The 19,374-nt window shown below is 35.6% G+C and overlaps 1 protein-coding gene across 1 annotated transcript; it reads right to left on the bottom strand.

The window, feature by feature from the left end:
- Nucleotides 1–8,132: 8,132 nt before the first annotated feature.
- On the bottom strand, nt 8,133–18,821 carry LOC102594923 (glucan endo-1,3-beta-glucosidase 6). Its single transcript, NM_001318630.1, is given in 2 exon segments — nt 8,133–9,237; nt 18,478–18,821. Coding segments are annotated over 2 exon segments (1,449 nt in total).
- Nucleotides 18,822–19,374: the final 553 nt, after the last annotated feature.

Consider the following 19,374-nt stretch of genomic DNA (forward strand, 5'->3'; position numbering starts at 1 on the left):
CGATGATGTTTTGATCTATTCAAGAAGTGAGAATGAGCATATTGGTCATTTGAGGATTGTATTGCAAATTCTAAAGGACCAACAACTTTATGCGAAGTTTATAAAATGTGAATTCTGGCTAAGGTCTTTGTCTTTCTTAGACATATCGTTTCAAGGAGGGGTATTGAGGTAGATCCAATTAAGACGGATGCGGTCAACAATTGGCCTAGACCTCTATCATTGACAGATATTAGAAGCTTCTTGGGTTTGGCCGGTTATTATAGAAGGTGTGTTGGGGGTTTTCCTCCATTGCTTCTCCATTGACGACTTTGACTCAAAAGAAGGCCAAGTTTATATGGTCGGATATTTGTGAGAAAAGCTTCCAAGAGTTGAAAGATAGACTTACTTCCGCTTCAGTTTTGAACTTACCGGAAGGAACATATGGCTTTGTGGTATATTGTGATGCCTTTAGAGTGGTATTGGGATGTGTGCTTATGCAAAATGGTAAGGTGATTGCCTATGCTTTAAGGCAACTAAAAGTTCATGAGAAGAACTATCCTACCCATGACCTTGAATTAGCGGCGGTGGTATTTGCCTTAAAGATTTGAAGGCATTATTTGTATGGGGTCCATGTGGATGTTTTCACCGACCATAAAAGCTTACAAGATGTGTTTACCCAAAAAGATCTAAATCTTCACCAAAGAAGGTGGTTGGAATTATTAAAGGACTATGATATGAGTGTTCATTATCACCCCGGAAAGGAAAATGTAGTGGCGGATGCTCTTAGTAGGTTGTCCATGGGTAGTGTTGCACTTGTTGAGGATGATAGAAAAGAGTTGGCACGAGATGTGCATAGATTGGTCCGATTGGGTGTTGGATTGATCGACTCCGATGAAGGTGGTGTCATGATCCATAATGGTTCCGAATCATCTTTTGTAAATGATGTGAAAGCTAAACAATATCTTGATCCGACTTTAGTGAAATTTAAGGAAGCAGTATTCAAGAAGTCCGTTGAGGCTTTCTCCCAAGGGGGAGATGATGTACTTAGATACCAAGGTCGTTTATGTGTTTCGAATGTTAATGACCTAAGGGAACAGATTTTGACAAAAGCCCATAGTTATCGGTATTCTATTCACCCGGGAGCCACCAAGATGTACCGTTATTTACGGGTGTCTATTGGTGGAATGGGATTAAAAAAGATATTGCAGCGTTTGTGGTTAAATGTCTGAATTATCAACAAGTAAAGGTTGAACATCAGAAACCGGGAGGTTTAGCTCAAGATATTAGCATTCCCACTTGGAAGTGGGAAGATGTAAATATGTACTTTATAGTTAGTTTGCCTCGCACCCAGCGCCAACATAACTCTATTTGGGTGGTTGTTGATCGAATGACAAAATTGGCATATTTCCTTCCCGTCAAGGTTTCTTATTCGGCGGAAGATTATGCCAAGTTGTATTTGACAGAAATGGTAAGATTACATGGTGTGCCCTTGTTCATTATCTCTGATAGAGGTACTCAGTTTACTTTTTAGTTTTGGAAGTCATTTCAAAAGGGACTTTGCACTAAGGTTAAGCTTAGCACAGCTTTTCACCCACAAATTGATGGGCAAGCGGACCGAACGATCCAAACTTTAGAGGATATGTTGAGAGCATGTGTATCAATTTCAAGGGAAGTTGGGATGATCACTTGCCGTTGATAGAGTTCACTTATAATAATATCTACTATTCTAGTATTGGTATGGCCCCCTTAGAAGACCTTTATGGTAGGAGGTGTAGATCCCATATAGGGTGGTTTGAAGTTGGTGAAGTTGCTTTGATTGGACCCAAATTAGTTCTTGAGGCTATGGAGAAAGTCCGGCTCATTAGAGAGAGGTTGAGAACCGCCCCAAGCCGACAAAAGTCCTATGCCGATGATAGAAGAAGAGACCTAGAGTTTGAGGTTAGTGATTGGGTCTATTTGAAAATCTCACCCATGAAGGGTGTGATGAGATTTGACAAGAAGGGGAAGCTTAGTCCCCGATACGTGGGCTCGTATCAAATCTTGAGGCTTGTTGGTAAGGTTGCATATGAACTTGATTTTCCAAATGATTTAGCAATGGTGCATCCCGTTTTCCATGTCTCTGTGCTTAAGAAGTGTGTTGGTGATCCAACATCCATAGTTGCCCTTGAAGGGTTGGGAGTTGATGAAAGGCTCTCTTGAAGAAGTTTCGGTTGAGGTTCTAGACCGGTAATTTAAGAGATTGAGGAATAAGTAAATAGCTTCTGTGAAGGTTTTTAGGAGAAACCACTTAGTTGAGGGTGCTACTTGGGAGGCCACCGATATGAAGTCCCGCTATGCTCACCTTTTTCCTCCTATTCTAGCTAGAGGTAATGATTTCCTCTTGGTTTTCTTATGTTTGAAGTCATGTGTGTTTTATGTATATCCATGATTTCCTTATGATTATGCATGTTCATGAATTGCTTAAGTCTGGAAAGAAATGGCTTATGTGCATTATTTTTCTTATGTTGTTGAGTATTGGGTATTAGTTGCATTGCTTATAGACTTCATGAGATGAGTTGTAGAACATGCCTTGACTTGAAGTGCAGATCCCCTCCTTGAAATTGTGTTTTTTGAGATTGAATTGCATATGAGCTCCATGAGATTGTGTTGAGCATTGTTTTTTAGTTTGGAGAAGGTAGTTCCTCCTTAAGTGTAAGAATCTGAAATTTCATGCATATTGGGTTGATACATGTAGTTCCTACTCCCGTATGGTGTATTGGGTTTGTGGAGTTTTGAGTTGAGATTTCCTCCATAGTTGTGTGCATTTAGATATGTTGCATGCATGATGGGATTCTAGTTTTAAGTCTTTTCGTTTGGAAATGTTCTTAGAATCTCATTCGAGGATGAATGATCCCAAGGTGGAGATATTGGAACACCCGTTAGCCTAAAGAGGGAAAACTAGCCAAATTGCAAAGCCTACAGGTGTCACCCACGAGGGCCAACCACACCCTATGGAAGGGCTTTGTGGATGGGCGACTGAGGCACTATTTTTGGGCAATGAACCACGGTCAAGACCCACGCCTTGTGGATGGGTCCACGGTCCGTGGTTAGGGAGTCGTAGGTCAAGATCCTGGAAAACAAGTCCCAGAACACAAACCACGCCTGACCAGGACGGGTCCTGGGTCCATCCACAGTCCGTGGGTCATGAGGCTAGAGGCGATTACCCTTGACCTCCACATGTAAGGATATGAGGGGATTCCCCATACCCCTTAGAATTGAACAAGTGGTGAGTCCCCACGTTCTTACTATGATGAATGGACATGGAGGCCAGTACCTATGCTCCTTATGAAATGATGTCGAGGCTAGTACCTGCATATGCCCGCATCATATGATGAGATTGTGGAGGCGAGTACCCGCAATCTAAAAGTAAGTAAAGCAAGAGGTGAATACCCATTAGACTTTATGGACTAGGCATTGAGTCAAATCCCATGTCTTCAAAAGTAAGTATGACTAATGAGATTATGTTATGAAGTTGATTGACTTGGAGTGTTGCTAGATATGCCTTCCTTGATGAAAGCTTGACTAGAGTCGGATGACCTAAGTCTTGGATAAGGATAAGTGAGGTTACTTAAGGGAGTATTTCTCTTTCATTATGATGCTTATTATGTATTGATTATGATTATGTCTATGTCTTATATGTTATGTTGTTTATGCTAGCCATCATATTTAGTACTTGATTGTACTAACGCATACTCTTGCCTACATTCTTATCAAATGTAGGGTCCAGCGGTCCCGATTCACACACTTGTGGCTAGGTTCCTAGAGGATTGTGAAGTGAAGCTTTGGTGAGTCCTCATTGTGTTCGACAATTGGATCACCCTATCTCTTTTATGCCTTTCTCTTATGTTTGAGACTATTGTATTTGAATGAAAAATTAGAGAGTTGGTATTTGAGTTAAATCCAAATGGACTAGAAATGGGGAAAAAAATGTAGTGTGATTTAATTTAATTAATTGTTTAAAAAAGAAAACTGACACACTTTCGTCGGTTACATTTTTCACACAATAATGTAGAGTAACTCTAAACAAATATTTTTTTTTAAAAATGATGTTCATCCGTTAATTTTTTTTTAATAAAAGAAGATATGACGTTGTTTTTTAAAACGAAAAAGTGAAAATGAAGAACATAAATAAAAAATGAAGAAATCATAAAATTAGTACTTTGTGTTTAAATGGTATATAAAATAGAGTTGAAAGGTTAAAATGGAACAAGGCTAAGATAGAGAATCAAATGAAAAATGGGGGCAAGTTAGAGGAGTTGTGTATGTGTTTTTAATTGATTTTTGTGACATGTCATGGCCTGTGAACTACACACATCTTACTTCGTTAATTCTTTGGAAAGAAGTACCTAAATGGAACATAAAAATTGGAGTTTAAGGGTACCGGTTAAGGTTGAGTTGGAGTGTCAAAATAAAATTTAGGGACAAATTTAAGGATCTTTATATGTGTTTGATCTAGAATTAAATAATTAATGTTGAACCTTGCAAATTAAATGAATATTAATAAAATTTCAAACTCAAACTCATAAGTTTAGGGTGAATAGCACTTGTGGCCCCTATAGTGTATTGGTAAATTCTAATTTTGGTCTCTGTGATATATCACTCAAATACATCCAACCATTAATTAATTCAAATTTATGTTCTTTGTTCTTTTACGAAGAAAAATTATTATTTTTTCTTGCAAAATCATCTTCTTAACTTATACCTCTTCAACTATATACATTATATTCTTAAATTAGTATTAATAATATTCATAACTCCCAAACCTTTCATATTCATAACCTCTAATTATTGAATGTAGAAGGTTATATTAACACTATAAAATTACACTAAAATTGTGTGATATTTTGTAGTCATCTTCGGTTAGAGAATTAGTGGCAAACATGTTACAATATGTTTAAGCTTTGAGGTGCATTATCTTTTTCAAATATAATTTCATATATTACTTTTAATTAGCAAGTAAGGCTAATATGTCAAAGCATATTTTTGTTTATTCTGGATAAATTATTTTGGTTTGTTATCTTTATGATTCTCTTTTTAACCCTAAAAATGGAGATTCATTTTAGGACTAATAATTTGTTATTATTTTTTTTTCTCGACTCTTGTATATAGGATGAAATAAAATCATCCAGAGATGGAGATTAATGGATTTTGAGCTATATAAATTGATTATTCTTTATCTTTTTTTAGGTGCTTAAGAAGTATTGTTTCTATTATATTATTTCCTTTTGAATTATTTATGTCTTGTCAAAAATGATTATATGTGTAGGAGGATATGATTAAATGTAATTTTCTCCGTATTCTTTATCTTTTTCTTTTGTTTTGCTAGATAATTTTTTAATTTATTTGATCATATTTTGCAGATTATAGGAGATATATTTATAATGAAAATGGTTAGACATTCTTGCATAATTTTATTTTACAAGGTAAAAAAAATTCATGTCTAACATAATTACAATTATTTCTTTGTTGAAATCATACATTTAATAATATTTGTTTGTGTTCATGAAGATATAAATCCTGAGTTTTTTTTAAAAAAAAAATAATTATTCTCTTTAGACCTCTATGTAATTCTTAGATAATTTGATTATATTATATTGATAACACCCTTCAAAAAATTTATTTGTTCAGGTAAATTTATCTCTCACTTTTTTGCTAATAATATTAGTTTATTGTGTTTGTGGGCTATAATATTTTAAAACATAGAAGCAGGAAATGAGTCAATGGATATCGATATGCTACTTAAAGAAATACGTACATATACTTCTATAGTCTAGTGGAACAATTTTTATTAACAAAAATGATAGAATATGAGAATATAAAATTAATTTATAATTTTGAAAATACAGTTGGTTTTATTAAAAATAAATTATTTATTAATGTGTAAAATTGCACTCTTTAAATTTTTCATATTTTTTTGTTTTTTAGGAGATTTCAAGTTATTTATTAATAAGTCAAGTTGCAGTCTTTATATTTTTTTTCATTTTTGTTGTTTTCCAGGTGTTCTCAAGTTATTTTAAAATTGCGATTAATTTATAGTTTTAAAAATACAATTGGTTTTCTTGCTTCCTATTTACTTACAATAAATTATTTATCTCAATAACTCTAATTTGATTGTCTTTTCATTTTCTATAATTATGTTCTTTATTAGTGTAATAATGTACAAATATTACTCCTATTATGTTACAAACAAGTCCAAAGCCACATTCTTAATCCTCTTAATTATTGTGACTCTTTATTATTAGGAATTTATTATATTGAATGTAATATTTATTTAAAATGTGAAATATACTTTTTAATATATTTGTGTTTAAGCCAAGCAAAATTAAAAGAAATAGGAATTTGTTTGTGTCATTTTCTTAAATCTTTTTTGCATAGTTAATTCTCTCTTTTGTTCTCTTTTATGTTTATTTTTAAATTTAAATGTATTTTCTTACATTCTTTTGTTTCCCAATATAAGTTGTCCCAAAAAATAATTGGATATCTGAACCTAAATATAATAATAATATATTAAGATATGGAAACTAACTAATTAAGATTGTTATTTTTCATCATTTAAATATGTAAACTTATTTTTATTTAAAATTTAATTATTAAAAAGTTATTAATCAAATATTAAATTAATCTAATATTGTACAATGAAAGTAGATAAAATATGTGATGATTGGGTGATGGCGACGACAAGTAATAGTAATTGTGGATAATGATTAAAAATAGTGTTGGCTAACAATGTAGTCATGGATAATAACTAATTAATGGCAATCTGAGTTTACACATTGTCGAAAAATTATACTAAGAATATAATTAAAAAGATTACAAAGAAGCAGAAAAGAACAATCAGATTTCAAGTTTACATAAATATAGATAAATTATACTAAAAATTATCTCAAATAAAAAAGAAAAAGACGATCACATCTCAAGTTTACATTCCAGTAGTTCTAATATTACCTTCTCTTTTTCTCTATAAAATTTATTTTAATATTTAACTTTCAGAAGTTCACATATATTGATTTCTTAATTTCTTAATGTATTTCATATTTAACCTAAATATGTTTCATAGCTTCTCTTCTATGAAATTGTGTGATTAATAAAAACATCCTTTTATTAAAGTAATTACTGATATTAGTATGTAACTTTATTTTAATTCTTTTCATAACCGCGCGAAGCACGGTCAAGTAGACTAATTTTATAGAATAAATGTACAAATTTAACCTAACAGGTGACTAATTAAACAGTGGAATGGTTGCAAATGGATCAAAAAAGGACAGATTTCAAGTAATTAATGTACTTGAGTCATTTGGCATGAATTGGTATATTATATGGAGGCCAAGAAAGAAAGGATCAAGACTGTAATCATGTTTGACAAATTTCCTCTTTTGGTTCAGTTCTAATATGCAAAAATGCTATTTGAAAAGCTCTAAGAAATATTGACTAGCTCATAATCCCAGGAGTTTGTTGATCAACCCCATGAAAGATTTATTATGTACACAATTCTTGAGAGTCGAAAACAGATAGCAAGATTTATTACATGTGTTCACTCAGAAAATAAGTCACTTTTCGTTGCGAGAAAATACTTTCCTACCAAAGAGGAAGAAAGTGTCTTTGATCACGGGGGGTAAATCATTTTTCTTCACAACTATCTCAACTCATAACTTCTTGATCATATCACATTCCAACCATCATTTGGATATTATCATCAATCTCTCGAAATACATCAAAACACTATTCATTCCTCCCCGGGCTTTGGTCTAGTAGAAAGAACACAGCTTGTTAAGAGTAGGTTTAGGCGCACATCACAGGTTATCCACTGAATTACGAACCATGCATCGCTACGATATAGGGAATCTCTCAGTGATAAAAAAGAAGCATTATTATGAAGAGATTCTATTATGAATAATTTACGCTCACCAATCAAATGTACTTGAAAACATTTTACACCAAGGTCTTCATCCCTGCATGTAACTCATCAGAAGCAAACATTAATTTAACCATCCAAAGTTCCGAATGAATATCAATGTTTGCTGTCAACCGTAAGAAAAAAAATATGTTAATTTGGTGATGCTACATTACATAGCAGGGTCAACAATCGAACTAAATAGCCAGAAAAAGAGAACTTGTTACAGAATTGTCCACAGAAACAGGATGAGAGCCAATGCCGACTTAGTATAGCCATGTTTTTGTTGAGCACCTCCATAGTATGGTTCTATCATGAGCCCAAATCGACAAGTACCAGTTGATGGATCTGACTTTGTGACAGTTGCGAGGCCAGAGAACTTGCAAGCATCATCAAGCTGATTGTTTATCTGATAGTAGCTGTTGAATGCATATGAAATATTTCCTCGTGCATCCAAACCTCCACAAGATGTCTGATATCCAAGGCTCGTGCAGTCTGCAAGTCCACAAGCATAGCTCATGCTAGGTGCAATCTGGGGGTCATCAAGCTTAGCATTCGGCTTTAACACACACCACTTCCTCTCCAGATACTTCACATTTCTAGCTGGAACTAAGGACCCTGAATTCGTGGTGCCAAGATTTAGCGAGTATTTCGGTAGTCCATCATACGTAAGTATTCCCCAGTGACGTTCAAAATTTCCAGGTTGGATACTCTTAGCATCCTCATCAATCAAACTAAACAGATAGGCATCAACAGGCCCAGGCCTCATAGGGGTGCCTTTTCCTCCGGATATATGCTGCATGAATCCTTGGTTGAATCGCTGTGCAAGTTGTGCATTAGCATTGCGGTCACCATCAGTGGGCCAACCAATTTCTCCAATAATTATAGGCACGTTCCCAAACCCATTCTTCTGTAAAGCCCACACAAGAGTGTCGTGATTTGCATCAAACATGTTGGTATAGATTGTTCCACCATCATTTAGAGGTGTTGCATTTCCATCAAAGAACGCATATTCAACTGGGAAGTTGGGGTCAATATAAAGACTTATAAATGGATAGATATTGATTGTAAAAGGACAACCATTGTCGCTTAAGAACTTGACAAGTTGGCTTACATAGCCATGGATCTCAGCTCGAAAATCAGCACCTGATGGGAAAGTGTTGGAGCTCTCATAAACATCTGCATTGAGAGGACAAGTAACCTTTACTTGACTACCGAGGCCAGCTTTTATGAGTGCAGTTTGGATATTTTGCATCGCAGGAAGAGTTGTTCGAAGGTAAGTGCCATTGTAAGTTGTCAAGTAAGGTTCATTTCCAACTGCAACATACCTACACAAAGTCAAAAACAATGTGCATAACATTCAGGTCTAGCTTACTAAATGAAACAAATCTAATATTTACTTGTTCGATGAAGCTCATTCTATATAAAGCTCCTGGTAACAGATAACGTACAGAAGAATATTATAGAACAGAAAGGCAAAAAAATAAAATGAAGCTAGAAAAACAATAATTTCGGCTACAACTAGTTCAATGTGATTATAGTCACAAATAGCTCACCCGCATGAGGAAGAAATTTTTCAGAAACCAGAGGAGCCTAGTCAGTTGATTTGAATAAAGTATAACTCTTTGGACATGAAAAGATGAAGTAACACACAAAACATGAATGCAAGGAACACTCAAATTGATAAGTTGTAGCTGTATATCTGATGTTTTCACTGATGATGTGCAATACAGGCCCGTCAAACAAATGTAAAAAACTGGCATTAGAACCACCTTGACTTGTGTTGCAAAATCAACAGAAGGCAAATCACATTATAGATCTGACAGATCTCTAGGTCATATTAGAGCAGAAAAATCAATTTCTTTCAACTACAAACTAGAAAATTTGATAGGGAATGTTTCGCTCCACAGTTGCAGAATTGGCAACAGCTAATTATGCAATAAGAAAAGGAAAATATAGAAACTGTCAGTGTCCAACCATTCACTAATATTTAGTCAAATTCTAGATTTCTATATGTGGTATCTTAAACATGTTTTGACTACCCAACTACCAACTAATATTTTGCCTGAGGAATTGAGAATCATCAAAAAGAAGCAAACAACAAGAAATTACTGATCTCTGTTACTCGCGCATTAGGTATGCCACATCATGAAGTGATGTGCAGACCAACTTCTTAAGTTGCACGCTGCCATTTAATCATAGACTTGAACATCAGAGTATTCTATAAGATCGCGTAAATTGAAAATGATTAGAACTTTGGAGGGAACACCAGATGCAGAAATGTACAAAACTGTGTAAGAGGGTCAACTCCTGAGGAGCACTAAAAGCCTCAGCTTTTCTCAATGAGTCAAGATACCTCTACAACAAGCAGATCAATATCGTCACTTTCCCATTACATTTGAACCCAGAAGCAATGGTTGATTGCCATTTCATTCTTTATTACAGCCAAGGATATGCGAGACGACAACCTTCACAATCTAAAGCATTTTCTCCACTTTGAATATGAAAATAACGTTTGCTCATGATGTTTAATAAATAAAGAATGTGTAGCTTCTTCAGTGAGTTGTAAATGAAGTGGAACCAATTGTTCAATATAACGATAGAAATATAGAGATGGATGTAGAGGCTATTCAGGCAATGACGGTTATTTACCTGGTATATTGCACATGGCTATTTTGTTCGGTAGTTGTTTTCTAGTTATGTCTTGTTGAAGCATAATTAAGTAAATAAAAGTGTGTTCGCTCACAGTTTTAGCTTTTAGATGACATGGTCACTCAAATATAAAGAAAGGGAAAGAAGAGAAGAAAAAGATAAGTTTTGGTCATATAAATTAAAGGTATCATTCTTAACACTATTTTGGGTTAATATTCATTATTTTTTCCAAGGTTTAATCTTCAAAACATGAGACTTGACTTTGAAATTCATGGATTTAGCACAAGTACCAAAAAGTAGAAATTTGAAAATTTGAACCACTTAAACAATCCCAATGAAACTTGGCTCACCTAGCAAGCATACTCATGTTGAAAACGAAATTCTTACACTCTCCTCTGTGACACGAGCGCATTCCACTAATTCTTATAATCACCCAATCAACTATTTCAAGACATGTAATATTCAGAGTCATCAATCACAAACTAAAGACACAAAATGATCAAATATCCAAGTATACAAGTCACATACCCCAGTGTGTCAGCAACTTCTAGATTGTAACTGAGCATACAAATAGTGGGACACAACCCAAAACAAGAAAAAAAAAAACTAAATGACTAATGACAGCCTCTACGGATAATTGTCAACAGCTCACTCAGCATAGTCAACAGGAATATTGAAATTCAAGGATTTGCTGTGGTGTTAGTGATAGTATCTACACATATAAGTGGATTTATGAGTCTCATCAACCCATTCCCCATCTTTAACTACCCCCAACAAGTCTTTCTGAAACATGAATGCATGAGACAATACAAGTGCATATAAACCTGTCATATAATACTGACATGAATCACATGATGCATCATACACAACCAATCAACATTCACACATATGCAGAACTGGATCATGTCTCATATTAGGGTACAAACAGGTGGGTTGGGCACCCTATGTGCTGTAATCTGACCTTCCATAGATGCCAATGCACCTCATCTCCCTCCTCTCTTTGTAAATCACCATGCCACCCAACTCTCTTCTGGAAAAAATGAAGGGGTCACCGAAAACGAATAAAAGATTTTCACTCACCCCCTTTTGTGTGGTGACATTGGTAATGGGCTGAATTTTAGAGACCCCTCTTCGTAAGTTCAGTAAGTTTCGTTGTGTTTTTTCTTCTTCTCAATAAGACTTGTTGCCAGCTTGTCAGGCCCAATCTTGCTGTCATGTAAGTCAGACCAATAGCCATGGCAGCACCAACCAAAAATCCACCTTGCTTTGTGACTTCAGCCTCCGCTATACAGCTTAGGTTTCGTGAATACACCCTCCTCATACTAAAATACCCATTTCTTAAATATCAATCCATCTTTTTCTTCGAACATTAGGATTGGTATTTCTCTAGATCAAGAGAGAGAGCAACAAGAAGAATTAGTAGAATATGGGTCAAATCTGAAACTCAAAAACTCTTCTCACGGTAAATGTATCGACATGTATGTGCAAGTATAGGTGTTGGAGAAGCATCTCATTATTATCAAAAGTTTCAAATTAGAGCGAGCTAAATGGTCCCTTGAGATGAATGGTGCCTAAATGTTATGTCAATTTAAGAAACTCATGAGCTTTGGCAGAGATGGAGTTGTAGAAGAGAAAGGAGTGGAGTGAGGACAATGACACAGCAAAATTGATCTCTCATATATGTAAGAGCAATTGAGAACAATGCACTATACTCAAGGGTTAGAGGAGTTCATTGGTACACATTTCAACCTATATTGCTCAGACTCCCCAAAAATGTTGCTGCATAGTGTCGAATTCTCCAAAAATGCATTACTTTTGGAGGATCCAACGCGCACCCGTCGACATTTTTGAGGAGCCAATGTGCTATACTAAGGGTTAGAGGAGTCCATTGATATCCATTTCAACCTATGTTGCTCGTACTGTCCAAAAGTTTTGTTGCACCAGGTCGAATTCTCCAAAAATGCATTACTTTTGGAGGATTCGACATACACCCGTTGACATTTTCGAAGAGTTCAAGCAACATAGATTTCAACAAACAGAGGTGTTAAAACAGGAAAACAAAAGAAGGGGGGTACTTTAACAGCTGGTGCAAGTTTAGGTGTCAATTTAGGTAATTTTTCTACAATATATCACAATATTATTATGAAAAGTTTATATAATTATCCCATATAAGACTAGACATATAATGCACCTCACACATTCCAGTCAATCATATGTAAATGTGCAGGCATCATGCAGCAAAACATATTTGGTATGGAAACGAACTAATACAGTTTCATATCAATTCAAAGATCAGCATAAAACCAGTAGTAAATCTCAATTGGTTTTACAAAATTATCTTACCGCCATCACACGTTCGCCCCCACATATACATGACAGTTGAAACACATTTTCAAATCATTTATGAACATCAAAACAAGTTGAGACACTAGTTTAGGGAAACCAATAAATCAGGGGTTAAGGTCTCTACTTACCTCGACTCGGAACCAAGCAATACCTACTACGTTCCGCTACCATCCTCAATCTCAATAAAGTGTCTCCTATCTACACAATATATAGTTTAATGGCATCAAAATACACCTATCTAACTCATCTTCTAAAATTGTGTCTTGGTCAATGTCAGAGTCAACCCTCAGTCAAGGTTGGTTTAAGATTCCATAGTTCCGAGTTATCTATAGCCTTCTAATCTCAATTCTATGATTACATTCGACATTGAGCTACTTTAAGTGGTTCAGACCCTAAAATTCACAATTGGGGGTTTTGGGGAAAACTCATGAATTTCGATTTCAAATCTCATAATTGGAGAACTAAATATTATACAAATCAATGTATATTAACCCAAAAGTATTAGGAAATATACCTTGAATTGCTATGACATAAACTAGACTTATATACTTCTTTTTCTGCATTCATTTCATGTACAAGCTATGCTGATTTTACTTGATCCCCTTCAGTGAACTACAGAGGCTCCTTTAATTTCAAGAAACCTAGATGATATAATATATGTGCACTGAATTCAGACTCCTTAACTCAGAAATCCTTGAATAACACATGAAGTTGGCAAGAGTTTCTGTTTCCATTTGGGCTGAATGCATTGACGGCTCTAAATTTGACAATTTTTTTATTTAGATGCTTAATCTTGGTTCCCGACTTATTGTTAGGTCGTCCAAAATGTGCATATAGAACGCATATCTGACAAGTCTAAACAAACTAAGAGCATAAATGTCATTCATTGTTTTTTTAGAAAGGCAACATTTACTTCTATATATCCACATGTATACTACATCAACGTGTAGTCCCCCTCCAAAAAGTTTTACTTACAATGTTCCAAGGATCTTCTAGTTACAGCCAGTAAATGTCATTCATTGTTGATGTGGCAAATGAAATCCAACCAAAAAATGGAACATCAATAAAAGAAAAAAGTCAATTTCCGAAAAGAAAAGAGAGAGGGGAGAGGGGAGGAATTGACCAGGAAAGAAAATTTCCGCCAAGCTTCATGTATCCAGCAACACCACTTTTTTCTGCCAAGGGTGAGAGTGGCCACTTTTTTTCTGGCATGAAATGTTGGCATTTGACAAAGAAGAAGAACAAGGGGCAGCCTATTGAATCTAGAGAAGAGGAGTTTAAAAAAGAAGGCTGGAAATCATCATTTCAGGCAAAAAGCTATGTTGCTCAAAGCCTCAGATTCTTCAAAAATGTTGGCGGCGTGTCAGATTCTCTAAACGTATTGTACTTTAGGAGAATCCGACACAGTACTTTTTGAGAATTCGACATGGATGTACTTTTGGAGAATCCGACACGGGGGTGGCATCGAAAGTAAAGAGTCCACGCAACTTAGCCAGAAAAGGTCAATCTTTTGGGTAAAACACTTTAAATATTGGGCAGGAGATAAATGACTAGCCATATCACCAAGGCATTTTTAATAGGTATATTTCGATAATATAAGGTATAGAATAGACCGGACCCCTAGATGAAATGTCTAAATGACAATTTTTAGCAAGTTCAGGGTCTGGCTATTATATTGCCTCCTATTTATTGTGACAAGACTTACTTATACTACAACTACAAGATACTTTGAAATGCATTCATGGCTAACATGGCTAACTAGCTTATTGTATAGCAACTTTTTTTATGATGGAGAAATTCGTCTAGGCCAACCTTTTATACCAACCACAACCTCTGAAACTTGGGATTATTTGTCCATCTCTCTGCCCTTCTCCACTTAATTTTTTTTATGAAGAACCCTTCTCCAGTTAATTACCAGGTTGGTTCACATGGCGCAGGGCTCAAACCTATTGACTTAAGTCACAAGTCTCTCAACCTTTGCCACTTGATAAGCCTTGGAGGCGACTGTATAGCAACATATTTCGTTAACGTATTCAATGGCTGCTAGTTGACTGGTCATGTCCATTCATATATATAAGCATACATGGGCACTCTAGTGTACCAACAACTTGCCTAATAAATTTATTGGGTTCGTCTTCACTTACAAGTCTTAATCCACCATCTCCTGTAGTCTGCAAGACTTGGTACTTGTTTGTGTCACTCTTAATTCCTGCACTTCAGTGTTCCTTGGCAAAAAGCTGAAACTTGATCCAACTAATAATTTAGCAAAGATAACTAGTCCGCAAAAACTTTCTCTAGGAAGATGGTTTTAAAGTACACACTTCCATGCTGTTAGTTGATGTTCTATATCAGCTTTGTCACACAGTAATTTGAACTGATTTGAAGTGTACTCTTTCCCATTATCAGATCTTAAAGTCTGAAATTTGCAGCCACTTTAATTTTCCACCTTTGTCTTAATTCCAAAACATATCAGCTACTTTTGACTTGAATTTTAAGAAAAAAATCCAAGTCAGTCTTGTTAGATCATCAAGAAATGCAATGTAGTAAAGACTACCATTTAAAGATGGTGTTCTGTGAGGTCCACAGATCTATATGAATAAGCTGAAGCTTTTTTGATGCTCTCCAAGTTATTTTAGGAAAGGGCAACCTGTGCATCTTTCCAAGTAAACAAGCTTGGCAATCTGTCCACCGATTTTGCAATCTTGGTAGATCATTCACAAGTTCCTTTCTTTGTAAGAACATCATACCTTGATGATGAAAATGACCCATTTTCTTATGCCAAGCTTTTGTAGAGTTGTCCGAAATAAAAAAAGTTGTTTGCTCCTCTTCCAAAGGATTGAGCTAGAAACATCTCCCCTCCAATTTGACCTTGAATACTTCAGGCCTGATGGATTTTCAATCACGCAAACCTTGTTTTTAAAGAACAGGTTGAATCCTTTCTCCATTAATTGACCAACACTGTTCAAGTTTTGATCAAGGTCCGGGACATACAAAACCACTGTAATAAACTTGAGCAACTTGTAATGGCTATGGTACCCTTGTCTTTCATAGAAAAACACTCGCCATTTCCAATTCTAACTTTCTTTGTCTCTGTGTTCCTCAACTCTTTGAACAACTATTTAACAGATGTCATGTGGTTAGAGCAACCACTATCAATTAACCAACTTTCACTTGAATTAAGACATGTGAAACGAGTTGCAACAGAGAGTTGATCTTCTTATTCTCGATCAATAACTTGAGCTTCAACTTCAAACTGCTGAATTTTGTCTTTACAAATTACAGCTTCGTGTCCCTGTTGGTTGCACTTGCTGCAGTTTGCGTCGGTCTCCTCCAACATTTGAAAGGAGGGTGACCATTTCTCCCACAATGCCGACAAGGGGGATAGTTAGTCTTCTTGCTTTTTTGCAAAATTATCAATATTTCCTCCTTGTATCTTCATGTTCAGCTTCTTGTTCTTTCTTCCATCATTTTGATGTCTTACTAGTAGGGCTCTTTCAACAACTCCTTCATGTCTCATTACACATCGTTGCTCTTGTGCTTGAAAAGTACTTAAGAGCTCTGCTAATTTTAGACAAGTCCTTAGTATTTTCTAAGGAGGTAACAGTAGCCTCAAATCATCCAGGTACTATTACAAGGATTTTCTCAATGATCCTTGAATCGTTAAAAGTGGAACCCAACAATTTGACACAATATGCTATGTTAAGAAGTCGGTCAGAATACTCCTTTATAGTTTCACTTTTCTTCATCCTTTGCAGCTCAAACTCACATACCAAAATTCAGCACTTGCATACCTCGAATCCATTCGTCTCCTTCATACTCAGTCTTGAGATAATCCCATACTTCTTTTGCTGATTACAGGGACATGATACGAGTGAAGATGGTGGATGGAACTACAGTATACAAATATGCCTTTGCCTTTGATTTCATGGTTCTCCTCTCCTTGTGGTTTTTAATCTGTGCCATCGTGGGATTGTTTGGTAAGGGAACAATTTCATAATCATCTCCTACAGACTCCAACAGATCCAAAGCTTCTAGATATGTCCACATTCTAACTGCCCAGATCTGGTAACTTTCTCCATTGAAAGCTGGTGGTGCCATTGAAGAAAAACTTACTTCTCTGTCCATGGAATGCTCTAAAACAGATTAATGAACACACACAGGTCCCTCAATACTAAAAAACTCTGATACCAATTGTTGTTTAAATTGAGTGAAAACCAGAAAATGAACACATGCAGAGAGATAAGCTTGTCACCTCCCTTATCTCAAAAAGGAAACTTTCTATACTATACCTAGTAAAGAGTGACCAAACCTTTTAAAACCAAGATACTTGAACTGTTTACAATGATGGCTTTTCTTCACATGCAATCCTTCTCATATTCCTGCATAAGCTTATTTGGTTCTTGATGTTTTTCAGGATGTGCTTTTGCTAAGGCTAGTGTATACGCGATATATTTCAAACTGCTAAGAAACTTTTTTTTTTTTATGACAAGGGAAACTCGCAGCCGCTACCCTTTTGGGTGCGCACAGGGTAAAAAACCCCCCGCTCCTATGCAATAGCTCGCAAACCACATAGGAGAGGTAACCCACACTAGGCAAGCCCGATGCGACGAGCTCGACCCAGAAGGCAAACCCCTTGCTTTCGCTGGCAAGGGGTTTCAAACTTGAGACCGCCAACATGGAAGTCTCAAGCCCAAACCACTGGGCCACCCCGAAGGGTTAAACTGCTAAGAAACTTATTCAACAGCTTATACTAGAAAGATAAACTACTTAGCTCCCTGCTAAGGAAAGCATGCTTAACTGGGCGCGTCATATCTTGGAGAAACTCATACCATTCAAGTAGTCAACAAAGTTATCAGTGTCACGAACTGAAAAAGGAAAACTGAAAATGCCATAGAGAAAATTCACAACACAAATTTGGAATCTTGTAGTTTCATTTTTCAACTTTACACAGTGATTTCCAGGTTAGTGACCGATACAATCATTCACTATATGGAAAATGACTGCAGGGAGAACAAGGCAATACAGAGAAGTATGTTTTTAGGCAAATTTTAATTCAACATGATAGAAATAGGAAATTTTTCCATATCAGTGAGATAATATTAGATGTACTACAAGAATCTTGTTTCATATTAGGTAACTTCATTAACTTCACTACCAACCGTGGTTGAATCAACCACTCACTTTTTAAATGCTTTTGGTACCATTGTGGTGAATGATTACAACAACATACCCAGTGAAATCCTACAAGTGGGGTCTGGGAGGGTAGAGTGTACCGTGTACGCACACCTTACCATTACCTCGTGGAGGTAGAGAGGTTGTTTCCAACAAACGCTCAGCTCGAGTGCAGCAAATCCAAGTAAAAAGAAGAAAAAACATAGCAAACTAAATGGTGAATCTTGGTGACTAGTTAATGAAATGATATTGAAAATCAAAAGTTTCCATGTTTTGACTATGCTTGAACCAAAACCACATCTCAACAGCAAGTCGAGGCAAACAAAAATGGAAATAGAGCATTCAAATGAACCTTTAAAAAGAACAAATCTTTAGAGTAAATGAATGTGAATGTTCACCTGATGTTGACATTGTTATCATTCATATGAACAGAAACATTTTTAGAAACCCATTTTTCAGCAGCTTTCAAGCTACCCATGGTTGAAAGCATATCATTAGGAATACCAACCATAACTTCAAGACCTGATTTTCCCAAAGCTTTAAGTGTGTCATAATCAGCATCAAAAAGTTTAACCTTTTGGATCCCATTATCTTTTAGCATTCTTACTACTATTTCAGGAGGCAAACGATGTGTTGACTGAGTACCCCAGTTAGCACCTATCCCACTCACTGTTGGGGAAAACAATAACAAAGCTAGAAGAAATAACACCCAAAATGATTTTGAAAATGGAAACAACCCCATTTTTTTCAAGAAAGTTCACTTCTTTCCTTTCTTTAGACTAAACAAAACTACGAACTACAATAGAGTTTGTTCTACAACTAAAGTGAGCTGTAAGCTACCAACAGTTGATTCTTGTCTGCAATGAAAAAAGATTCTTGTCTACAGCTCAAAAGTTCAACAACTGTATAGGGTAACTTCAAATTCCACCTCCAAGAACAGAATGACAAAGAGAGAGAAAAACATGATTTTTTATTGAAAAGGAGAGAAAGTGGGAAGAGAGAATAACCCCAAGAAAAGGGTAAAATGTTTCAACAATTTTCAAGCCAAAAGGAACTTTTTCTTCCTTATGGAAAGGCAACAAAAAACAAAGGGACTTATCTATAAGAATAGGGGATGGCCCAAGTGTGAGTCATAAACACAATGTAGTGAATCCCACAATAGCATACTAACCCAGTTAATGAAGATGAAACATAGATTCTATTATTGGGCTCGTTTGGTTTGGACAAGTTATTTCGAGATAATTTATTTTGATATATATTATTTTATTATGTATATGACATAACTTATTATATCA

Source organism: Solanum tuberosum, unplaced genomic scaffold (assembly GCF_000226075.1).
Source record: "Solanum tuberosum cultivar DM 1-3 516 R44 unplaced genomic scaffold, SolTub_3.0 scf00002, whole genome shotgun sequence".
NCBI classification, from domain to species: domain Eukaryota; kingdom Viridiplantae; phylum Streptophyta; class Magnoliopsida; order Solanales; family Solanaceae; genus Solanum; species Solanum tuberosum.